General features: G+C 36.7%; 1 protein-coding gene across 4 annotated transcripts in view; it reads right to left on the bottom strand.

Moving 5' to 3' along the window:
* The window catches only part of PLD1 (phospholipase D1), a 209,030-nt gene that overhangs the window by 109,000 nt on the left and 87,703 nt on the right, over positions 1-12,327 (bottom strand). For all 4 annotated transcript variants that reach the window (XM_012736396.3, XM_012736400.3, XM_012736399.3 and 1 more), the window contains exons 7-8: positions 7,149-7,207; positions 6,015-6,107 (exon numbers count right to left, since the gene is read on the bottom strand). In XM_012736396.3, coding sequence (XP_012591850.2) covers positions 6,015-6,107; positions 7,149-7,207 — 152 coding nt within the window. The remainder of the gene's footprint in view (positions 1-6,014; positions 6,108-7,148; positions 7,208-12,327) is intronic.

The raw sequence follows: 12,327 nt of genomic DNA, 5'->3' as shown, positions 1-12,327 counted from the left end.
GTTATTGTGAATAGTGCTGCTAAACATGGGGGTGCAGGTATCCCTTTGATATACCAATTTCCTTTCCTTTTAATAAATACCCAGTAGTGGGATTGCTGAATGATACAGTATTAATAGTTCTAGTTTTACTTTTTTGAGAAACTTCCATATGTTTTTTATAATGGTTGAACTAGTTTACACTCCCATTAACAGCATATAAGACTTCCCTTTTCTCTGCGTCCTAACCAGCATTTGTTATTTTTTGTCTTTTTGATAATAGCCATCCTAACTGGGGTGAGATGATATCTCATTGTGGTTTTGATTTGAATTTCCCTGATGATTAGTGATGTTGAGCAATTTTTATATGCCTGTTTGCCATTGTCTTCTTTTCAAAAACATCTGTTCAGATCCTTTGCCTACTTTTTAATGTGATTATTTGTTTTTTGCTATTGTTTGAGTTCCTTGTATATTTTAGATATTAGTCCCTTGTTGGATGAATAATTTGCAAACATTTTCTACTATTCTACAGGTTGTCTCTTCACTCTATTATTTCCTTTGCTGTTCAGAAGCTTTTTAGCTTAAGATAGTCCCATTTGTCTATTTTTGTTTCTGTTGCTTGTGCTTTTGAAGCCTTAGCCACAAAATCCCTACCTAGACCAATGTCTGGAAGCATCTCCCCTGGAAGTTTCTTCTAGCAGTTTTCTAGGTTTGGGTCTTATTATTAAGTCTTTAATCCATTTTGATTTGATTTATGTATATGTTGAGAGACGGGCCTAGTTTTATTCTTCTGTAAATGGATATCTAGTTTTCCCAGCTAGATATTGAAAAGAATGTCCTTTCCCCAATGTATGTTCTTGGGTCCTTTGTCACATATGAGTTGGCTGTAAATGCATGGATTTAATTCTGGGTTCTACATTCTGTTCCATTGGTCTATGTGTTTGTTTTTATGTGAATATGATGCTGTTTTGTTTACTATAGTTTTGTAGCATATTTTGAAATCATGTAATGTGATGCCTCCAGCTTTGTTCTTTTTCCTCAGGATTGCTTTGGCTATTCAGGATCTTTTGTGGTTCCATGCAAATTTTAGGATTTTTTTTCTATTTCTACAAAATTATAAAGGATTAAGTGAGGTGATTCATGCACATTGCTTAGCACAGTGCCTGGCCCCGATAAATGTGAGCTATTATGACTACCCTTGTTATAAAACATGTGTGATTATGGTATGTTCCAGGCATCCTCAAACTACGGCCTGCGGGCCACATGTGGGTGTTTTTGCCCGTTTGTTTTTTTACTTCAAAATAAGATATGTGCAGTGTGCATAGGAATTTGTTCATAATTTTTTTTAAACTATAGTCCGGCCCTCCAACAGTCTGAGGGACAGTGAACTGGCCCCCTGTTTAAAAAGTCTGAGGACCCCTGGTCTGTTCTAACAAGATGCTTCCGGCCTTTGCTACTACTTGCCATGACATTAAAATGCAGATGGGCCCACGTGAACCAGCCCTCCCCTTCCTAGACTCATATCCTGCTGTTCTCTCTCACCGTGTTGGTTTGACTGTTCTTCAGGTTTGCCAAGCTTGTTCTTTGGGGCTCTGCATTTGTTGGTCTTCTGCTTAGAAACTCTTTCTTCTGGATCCTCAACTGTTCCCCATCCCAACTTTACTCCATCATGTTGTCCTGCATTAGCTTCTTTGTAGCACATATGGAAGTATTTGCTTGTCTACTTGTTTATTGTCTCTCTCCTCCACTAGAGGGTTAGATCCAGGGGAACAGAGAATGTGGCTGTCATGCTACCACTATCCACCTAGTGTCTAGAATAGTATTTTAGCAGCCCAGAGCAAATGTTCAGGCAAAGCCATCATGCCACCCAAATAATGGTTGCATGAATCAGTCTTGAGAGTAAATGAAACCATTTAGACATTGCCACTGTCTAAAAATTTTAATTATTGGTATAGCTTATAGTTCAGTAAATTCTAAATTTATTTCTTAACATGTATAAACCTTTTTCTCTTAAGACATTATTTGAGATGAGAAACTTAACATCTAGCCCACTACCAGGTAGAGAGAATTTTCTCAATAAATTTGCTGTTTCAGCAGATGTTTTACATTTAGGAAAAAATGTTTCCTGTGTGTGTCTTATTTTCTTTTTCCTTCTTTTTACTCATCTCTGAGATAAGGTTATCATGAGACTTGATGGGAAGTTTAATCACCCTGTTTCCCTTATCTAAATTGGTCAAAATAGAATAGACTAAAAAATGATCAGGATGTTTTTTATGGGGGCAAAAGAAGAAAAAGGGAGTTATGAACAGGTGTCGCTTTTAAAAGTAACTCCCATTTATACATTAATACAATAGTTGTCTATGGTGAGAAACTTCCTAAACTAATTTTGTCGGCTATATTTTATCATCTATATATATGATTTCTGATACTTTAAATCCCATAAATGTGATTCAGGAAATACTTGTCATATGGAACCAACCAAGGCTTTAATCTTCACAGAAAGATTTACACAATTTAAAATGATGACACGTTTCATTCCAGGGAGGATCATATCTTTTTAGATTGTCCTGTTGAACCATGATTTAATCTAAAGTTAAAAAAGGAGGAGGCATATTTCTGTGATGTAACAAAGTTTTCCTCCCGTCTTTCCTGGCTGCTGCTGCTTATAGAGGTTAGACTCTAAAGTCAGTCCTCAAAGAGCCTTTCCTTGACCTTGGGGGCGAAGTCACCCTCTCCAATCTTGTATCCCTTATGATTCCTTTTTTTTTTCTTCAAAGCTCTTATTGCTACCTGAATTTAACAACTTACATTGCTTGTCTGCTTAGTGTCTGCCTTTCCTCTCTAATAGTATTCTATGAGGGCAGGGACTGTCTTTATAGTACCTGGAACACAATCTGGCATACATTAGACAATAAATGACCGAATGAATCAGACCAAGGTTTCCATTCCTTGAGTAGATGCCTTAGGTTGGGTTGTCCCAGAATAAACTCTCAGATAAGGAAGTATGTGTATAAAGTAGTTTATAAAGGATCTTAATAGGGAGATGGTGCCAAGAAGCACCAGTAGGGATCAGAAGAAAGACAGGAATAACAAAGGAAGGGAGCCACAAATGGAGTTTTTTCATGCATTTTATTATAGGCAACTGGGCTATAGGCCAGCTGGGGAGCTCTGAGAGACAGTGCCGAACATGCTGCAGCATCCTCTCAGCTGAGGGTGGAGGGGGCTGGGCTCCTATCAGCTCTTGGCTGAGGGCTGTTGTCCTGGGGTTGTTGACATTTCCAGTTTGCTCTTCACACATGCAGGAGAGCTTTGGCAGCCCAGAGAGTTTTTGGTCAAAGAACCACAGGTGCTTAAAGTCTGAAACGCTGTGGTTGGCACATTGCAGCTACCTTGGGCAGTTAATGACTGGGGAGCGGTGGTCAGAAGGAATCTGCACCAGGGCCCCAGTGGGCTGGAATGACCTGCCTCCAAGACAGGCACCCTGCAGGGCAAGAACCAGTGGCAGGAGCAGGCTGGCTTATACTCCATCCTCTCCCTGCCTGGCATTTGGTCTGGGTATTCCCCAGGGCTCTGTACAATTTGTGGTGAGAAGATGCCTCAAGTGGGACTCTCTGGATCGCTTGTGATGTTACTTATACCCAGAGTTTATACAAGTTAGAGAAGTTTATTTGAAAGCAAATACTTCTTCTAGTGTATCATTTCCCTTTTTATTTTAGTAAAATTGTTTTCTGTAACAAAAATTTTCATTTTCTTGAGACTAATCTTCTGATCTTTTCCTTGTAATTTCTTCTATCCTTTCAAAATCCAGAAAGTAAAAGCCCAATTTAATGGTATTTTTTGTCCGTAGCATATTTCTTTTCAAGCTCTCTAGACATGGAATAGTAGCATATTTTAAATCAGTATGTTTAAAGTTAGATCCCACTATTAATTTTATTTTGTGTATGTACATAGCTCAATTCCATTTTTACACATAAACTCACTTCTTTTCAAGTTGGGGGAAATATTACATATAGATATAAAATATTTATATCTGATTTGTTAATAGTGTTTTAATACTTTTTCCAAATCCCAGTACATTATTCTTGCAACAAATAGTTGCTGTCTATTATGTATAAGACTTGGAGGACATACATAAGAATCAGATGAGATAGTACTCCTCAAGGAGGCTTCAATTGGTTAAGACATAAGATATAAAATAAAGTTTCCTGTCTATATCACACTTACCATGATATACATTTTTCAAAAATGTAACTCTAAAATTATCCCTGAAATCTGCCTAATTTTAATTGCTTTTTAGGTTTTTTAAGTGTGTTCATTGGTTTTTAGCATATTCATAAAGTTGTATAACCATTACCACTATCTAACTCCAGAATATTTTCCTCACCGCAAAAAAGAAATCCCATGCCCATTAGCAGAATTAAATTAATAAAAGGAAACCTCCTTTTAGCCCCTAAAAACCCATTATCTGCTTCTGTCTCCACAGATTTGCCCATTCTGGACATTCAATATAAATGGAATCATATAATATGTCGCTTTTTGTACCTGACTTTTTTCTTACTTATCATAATGTTTTCAAATATTATCCATATTGTAGCACGTAACAGTGCTTCATTTGCTTTTTAATTTAAATTTTAAAATTTTATTCAGATATAATTCACATACCATAAAACTTGCTTTTAAAAGTATACAATCCAATGGTTTTTAGCATATTCACAGAGATGTATAACCATCACTACTATCTAATTTCAGAACCCTTTCATCATCCCAAAAAGAAACCCCACCCATCAAGTCTTCATTAATTTTTCTGGATGAATAAGATTGCACTGTATGGAAGTAACACATTTTGTTTATCCATTCATCGATTGATGAACATTTTAGTTATTTCCTTTTAGGGGGGGCTATTATGAATAATTTGGCTAAGAACAAGTTTTGGGTTGGTGTGGACATATTGTTTTCAATTCTCCTGGATGAGTGCCTAGGAGTAGATTTGCTGGGGCATATGGTAACTCCATGTTTAACATTTTAAAGAACTGCCAGACTATTTTTCAAAGTGGCTACACCATTTTATATTTCCCCAGCAATATCTGAGGTTCCAATTTCCAATTTCCAACATTTGTTATTGTTCATCTTTTTTATTATAGCCATCCTAGTGAGTGTAAAATTGTATCTTACTGTGGATTTGATCTACATATTTCTAATTACAACTGATGTTGAACATCTTTTTCTTTTTTAATGTATAGTTATTTTTTAATTTCAGCATATTATGGGGGTATAAATGTTAAGATTACCTATATTGCCCATGCCCCCCTCCTCCCTCCCACCCTCCTCACCCCACCCCTGATAAATGTTATTCCTATATGTCCACTTAAGTGAGGATCCGTTAATACCAATTTGCTGGTGAGTACATGTGGTGCTTGTTTTTCCATTCTTGAGATACATCACTTAGTAGAATGGCTTCCAGCTCTATCCAGGAAAATACAAGAGGTGCTATATCACCATTGTTTCCTAAAGCTGGATAGTAATCCATTGTATACATATACCACATTTTATTAATCCACTCATGTATTGATGGGCATCTGGGTTGTTTCCACACCTTTGCAATTGTGAACTGTGCTGCTATAAACATTCGAGTGCAGGTGTCTTTTTGTAGAGTGTCATTTGATCTTTTGGGTAGATGCCCAGTAGTAGAATTGCTGGATCAAATGGTAGATCTACTTGTATCACTTTAAGGTATCTCCATATTGCTTTCCACAGAGGCTGAACGTATCCTTATCGGCCATTTGTACATCTTTTTTGGCTGACCAATTTTTGAGTTCTGTGTCCACTGGGTTTTTATGTAAATAATTCATGCACTTTCCTTATAAGTCCAGTTTTAGATAGAATATTCAAATGAATACTGGGACTTAGATTTTAAAATAGAATTAAAAATTTGCTCACCATGGATTTCAAAGGATTTATAACTTAGAACTGGTACGTAAAACTCTCCCAAAGACCCAGTTTATCAAAACAAGCAAGCACACAAACTCATTAAGTCCTACCTTTTTGACCATCTGTAGCAGGCTCTTCCCTGGCCACAGCAATTCAAACCTGGTATTCTGTGTCCCCCGGATCTTTTCATTATCATACCTTCTCTGAAAGAGACGTCAAATTAACCTATCATCTTCAAATCTCCAACTCTCACTTGGCTTGTACAGCCTCACAAGTTGTGACTAAAGAAACCATTTCATTCTCACATGACTTTTCTCCCCACAGTCTCCTCCTTCACCCTCAGCTAACTTACTGTCATATCTATTAGGCTGTGTACTCTGTCAACTAATCTTAAAACATCTTGGTCAGAAATAGCTTTTTTGGCATTTGGGGCAGCATAATTCTGTTGTGCACAATGCAGGACCTTAAGCATCCTGGCTCATGGCTCTGAATGCTGTGTTCCCTCCAGTCACCATGGCAACTTGAAAAAGACCCCAGGCCTTTCCACATGTCTGCGCAGGCATGGTTCAGCAGCTGGCTCAGCAGAGTCCATGGTGGGGCACTGCTGCACCCCTCCATGTATACTTCTAGCAAAAGGGCATAGAACAAAGCTACTAGCCTTAAAGGTAGTAACATCTTGCTGTCGAAAGATGTGACAAGGAAAAGCAATAACAACGGCTAAACAAAAGAAAAAAATTTTTTGAAACAACTACTAATAATGCTCTTAAAGAACAAAAAGAACAAAACTGTAAAAGTTGAGCTCTATTATCAAGCTCTAATATTGTGAAGGAAAATAATTATTAAATATATTTCCATCTGGTTACTCAACATATATGTTACACAGTATTATTTTTAAATAGTCATCAAAATGAGTGATAAACAGTTAATTTTCATGAGTCATTGGAAGAGAGATCTTATATATTCGATTTTGAATGCCTTCTCCCATATAGCACATTTGCTATGGATATGGGGTTAGAGGGAATCTGTGCTGTAAGCACACGAGAAAGATGGAGAAGCAGTTGCTACCCTTGTTTATTGTAGAAGATGCTCTATTTTGTATGAACAGATCCGCTCAGTTGCTCTAACTCTATTGGGGAGAAAAGAAGCCGGCAGCAAAGCCAGGGAGGCCCACGGCATGCCGCCAAATCACATGCTAATGCTGATCAGCTTTTCACATTTCTCTTTAAAGGTTTCTTGCAACTTACATGCCCTTTGGTCCCAAATCACGGATAAAAGACAGCTGGCTTATATCAAGGAATTCTGTCTGAAAACAGGAAAAAAATCCAACTTGAGAAAGCAAAAAAATAAAATATATGCATAAAAAAATCGATTCGGTACTGTTATGTGTCAACAATATTTGGCATACTTTACAGACTACACTTACCAGTAATAATAGTATTGCCCTGAAAGAGTGCATAGTAGAAGTATATAAATAATTAAGACATCAAATAAAGTGATGTGTGCCCTACGATACAGAGATAAGAAGGTTGTGGAGAGAGACTGGGTTTAGTCCCAATATTCTTTTGTGTCTGTTTTTGTTGTGAGGGAGGGGGTTGTGTGGCACGGTGTACACACAGATAGTAAAAGAATTCCAGGAGGGAGTGATATTGGTGCAGGTTCTGGAAGATGGACTGAACTTGGGCATGTAGAAATGAGAGATGAAAGGAGGAATAGAACAGAAGGTCTAAGAAGGTGACAGGATGTACAGTTGGGCTACAGTGAATAGGATGAGGAGGGTAATGGAGAATTAAGCAGCAATGCAGGCTGAAAAGAGACTGGAGAGATCTCTGAGCAACAAGTGTAACCTAAAGAATTATTTTTAATGAGTTGAAAATGAAGAGAATTTTAGGCCAACCTTCACTGCATAAATTAGTAGAAGATAAAAAACTATAAATGTTATAATAACAACAGCTATGGCTATATTTACTGAGTGTTTATTATGTATTGGCACTGTGCTAAACATTTTTCATGCATTATCTTAAACCCCTTTGAAACACATGCTATTTTATTTATTGTACAAAAGAGGAAACTGAGGTTTACAGCAGGAGTAGGCTACTTTTTTTCTGCAAAGAGTCAGACTGTAAATATTTTTGGCTTTGTAGTCCATATAGTCTCTTGCAACTACTCAACCCTCAAGTCCCTAGCATGAATGCAGCCATGAGTGTGGCTGAGCTCCAATGAAACCATATTTATAGATATAAAATATGAATGTATTCTAATTATCATGTATCAGAAAATATTATTATGATTTTTCCACCACTTAAAGACATAAAAACTATTCTTAGCTTACAGAACATACAGGCAATGGGCTAGATCTGGTCCATGGGCCCTAATTTGCCAATCCCTGGTTTAGACAAGTTAAGTAAATTTTCCAAGATGACATAATTAACAAGGGATGAATTCAGTCTGAAGTTAGACCAAAGTCAGTACCTCAAAGCTAAGCTGCAAAACCAAAAAGATATTTAACATATCTTACTCAAATTAAATTCCTTGAATATTCTAACTAGTGAGGGCACAGAGGTAAAAAACAAACAAACAAACAAAAACAACATTATGTAATGCTTAGCATATGCAGGGGATTTACCTCAAATAATCCTTGAAACAACTAGAGTTAAATACTATATTGTTCCCAATATACAGATTTTTGTTTTAAAGCAGCTCTCAGTAAGTTTGGATCTTCCAATGGTCCCTACACTATGTCAGTAACGGCCTTGACAGAAAAACAAAGACAAACAAGATATTCTCCCAGCCTCAGGAAGCAGACAGAGGGGAGGCTGAACATGGAAAACACTCTGCCTCCACAAAGGTATGTGGGAAGAAGCACACCAGTTCCATGTGAAAGGAGTTATAGAGTTATAGAGTAGCAGGATGGTGAGCATTTGCTAGCTGATATGACGTCACAGAGGAAGGGATATTTGATCCAGGCTTATAAATGGGATTAACAAAATGAAAGTTTCCCTTCAAAGTTTTATATTTGATTGGACATATCTAATATTATATTAACCTTGTAAAAAAATTACAAATATCTCAGAGCTCTCAGTCCTTGGGAGATTCAATTAAATGCTTGCTTTTTTTTTTTTTTTTTTAAGGTTATTTGCAGAAAGTAGGCCATTAAAATTCAAAAGGGGGCCGGGAGCGGTGGCTCACGCCTGTAATCCTAGCACTCTGGGAGGCCGAGGCTGGTGGATTGCTCGAGGTCAGGAGTTTGAAACCAGCCTGAGCAAGAGCAAGACCCCGTCTCTACTATAAATAGAAAGAAATTAATTGGCCAACTAATATACATAGAAAAAATTAGCCGGGCATGGTGGCACATGCCTGTAGTCCCAGCTATTTGGGAGGCTGAGGCAGGAGGATTGCTTGAGCCCAGGAGTTTGAGGTTGCTGTGAGCTAGGCTGACGCCATGGCACTCACTCTAGCCTGGGCAACAAAGTGAGACTCTGTCTCAAAAAAAAAAAAAAAAAAATTCAGAAGGACTTAAATATATTTAAAATTCCTAAATCATCAAACATATTTTCACAAGGCATTTTTTAAAATAAGGATTTTAAAAGTCAGGGTCTTTAAATTTCATTTCTTATACAAAACATGATGATTCATGTATTTTTTTATCTGATTTGTGAAAATGCTTTCTAATCAGAAAATGTAACCCGTGAGTTATTAGAAATGATGCTCAGACTGTCAGCCATAGAATCCAAAATGTTTTAAAATCCTAAACCATAGCTTCTCATTTTATCTCTAGGGAGCAGACAGATAATGTCAATCCTAGTTAACAGCTGAAGAAACTACTACAGAGGTATAACTAATTTATGCAAAGTCACAGAATAATTGGGGAAGAATAGGAAATGAAAACAAAAATCAAGGAAACCACTTATCTAATATCTGGATATTTTCTTATTCACATAGCTCTTATCATCAAATAGTTGACAACAAAAATAGTATCTGAAATCATTTAGAAATCATAACTTTAGAATATCATAACAAAATTGCTAAGTGTAAAGAATTTCATCTACATAAAAATTATACATTACTAATATAGAAAATTTTAAATTGCACATCAATATGAAATTTAATTTATCCTAATGTCTTAGTAAATTTTGACTAAAGAGAGATTTCAAGAAGGAACTAGCCCTATCATAGAAAAAAACATCTCTGGCAGGCCAGACATGGTGGCTCACACCTGTAATCCTAGCACTCTGGGAGGCGGAGGCGAGTGGATTGCTCAAGGTCAGGAGTTCGAAACCAGCCTGAACAAGAGCGAGACCCCATCTCTACTATAAATAGAAAGAAATTAATTGGCCAACTAATATATATAGAAAAAAATTAGCCGGGCTTAGTGGTGTATGCCTGTAATCCCAGCTACTCGGGAGGCTGAAGCAGAAGGATTGCTTGAGCCCAGGAGTTTGAGGTTGCTGTGAGCTAGGCTGATACCACGGCACTCACTCTAGTCTGAGCAACAAAGTGAGACTCTGTCTCAAAAACAAAACAAAACAAAATCTCTGGCAATAAATGTTGTTCTAAAACATATTCATCAAATTGAAAGTGAATGTATCAAAATCAACTGAGAGGCAAAATCAATTTAAAATTTTGAAATTTAACTAAGATTATGTCCAAACTTCTCAGGGTTAAGAGTTCCATTCTCCATTTGGCAGGCGATTCTCAGGAATAAGAATTTAATGATCGATTTAGTCTAAGAGTATTTGATAGGGCTTATTCCACTGATGTCTTGAGTAATGTGCTAATCAATACTGTTTTGTCTTTATTTTTTGGCAAAGCAATTTGTGAAAAATGCAATTTAATAATGTTCTTGGCATTAGGTGGAAAGTGGTCTCAAGTAAAAAATTACAGTGTGACTTACCAATTGGATGCTAAAAAAGTTAGAGAAACAGAGAAGCAAAAAAGTTTTCATGCCAAGAGACAAGCAAGAAACTCTGCAGTAACACCAAACCCTAGCAATTACTTGGCAATCCTGTACACACTGCCCTTCCACTCATCTTTGTACTATAAAGGGAGAGTGAATTTCAAAGGCTCCTTTTATTTCTCAGGTAGCTAAAGTTAAAGTGAGTGGCCAAGTTGGAAATTATCCAAATTATCTTCCAATGAGGAAGACAAGAGTATTGGGTTGGGCAATTCCCTTGTAGTGAGGGTGGAAGGTGGATTCTGGTATTCCAGGAAAGGCAGGAAACAAAAAAGATATCTAATCTATGGAGGAAATTGGAGGCTGGACAAAGGCCCAAGGTCACTCCCTATAGCTTTTCTCTGCTGGAATGGAAACACTGTGTGCATCTTTATTCTTTACCTACTCTTTCCTCTGTTAAAGTTATTCATCCTACAAAACAAGGATGAGGTGAACTCAGTATGATTGATCTGTGGGATGTTGTATTAAGATTTCAAGCTAATCACCATTTTGGAAAGAAGGAATCTGAGTCATAGGAGGAAATTAAATTATTTACTTCAAGTTAGGGATATGATCCTATCAGTTTAGGGCCCTTCTCTTGGAAATTGTGCATTTTGCTCCATTTCTAGATTTTAATGTTAAGTAAGGAAAAAAAGCATATCTTCTATTTTTTTTTCCTCCTCCTATTAATGCCCTGGAAGATAGCATTTTCCAGTTACTAATTAAAATGCCTAGCTAGTGAGCTCTTCACTGCAGCCAGCCCTAATACAATTTCAGAACACAAAAGGAATTCCTGTTTGAGATTTTTTTAAATGTCATCATACAACTCAGATATTGCTATATTTTTTACATATTTATGCTTATAGAAAAGGTGAAATACATTTGTCCTAATTTTACAAATGAGCAAAGAAAACTGAATGAATTACAGATAATCTCTGAGGAAACTGTCTGATGCTCAATTTACTAAAACACCTGGATACTCTCACAAGAAGGAAAAAAGGAATTAAAAACAAAGGAAGTCCTCATAATCCTGGAAGAAAAGGTAGTTGTCTGGGTACAAACCAAACCAATGTCTATATAAAAGTGGAGAGGAAAGAACTGTTCATGTCTAATTTCAAAGGCCATTTAAGAAAAATAAACAGTCAGTGCTTTGAAGTCTAAACTCAATTCCTTTTGAGAAAATCCTATTAAACAAATACTGTAATAATAAATCTATCTCTACTTCTTAAAGTGGTCCGACTTTACCACGACATTTCTAAGCTGACCATAACATTTTAGTTTCATTCTCGAACTCTCCTGATGATAAGAATCACCTGAGCTATTTGGTAAAAGTACATATTCCAAGTACAGATCTGGATGGTCCTATAGAGATTAAGGACATATCCTATCCAGGCCCTTGACCTGTGATCAATGATTCTGTCTGTTTCAGGACTTGAATGAATTTTAAATAGGTTCATTTTATACTTATAAAGTATAAATTTATTATATGTGTA

Source organism: Microcebus murinus, chromosome 1 (genome assembly GCF_040939455.1).
Source record: "Microcebus murinus isolate Inina chromosome 1, M.murinus_Inina_mat1.0, whole genome shotgun sequence".
In the NCBI taxonomy this organism is placed as follows: Eukaryota; Metazoa; Chordata; class Mammalia; order Primates; family Cheirogaleidae; genus Microcebus; species Microcebus murinus.
This window is presented reverse-complemented; position numbering and strand designations above follow the sequence as displayed.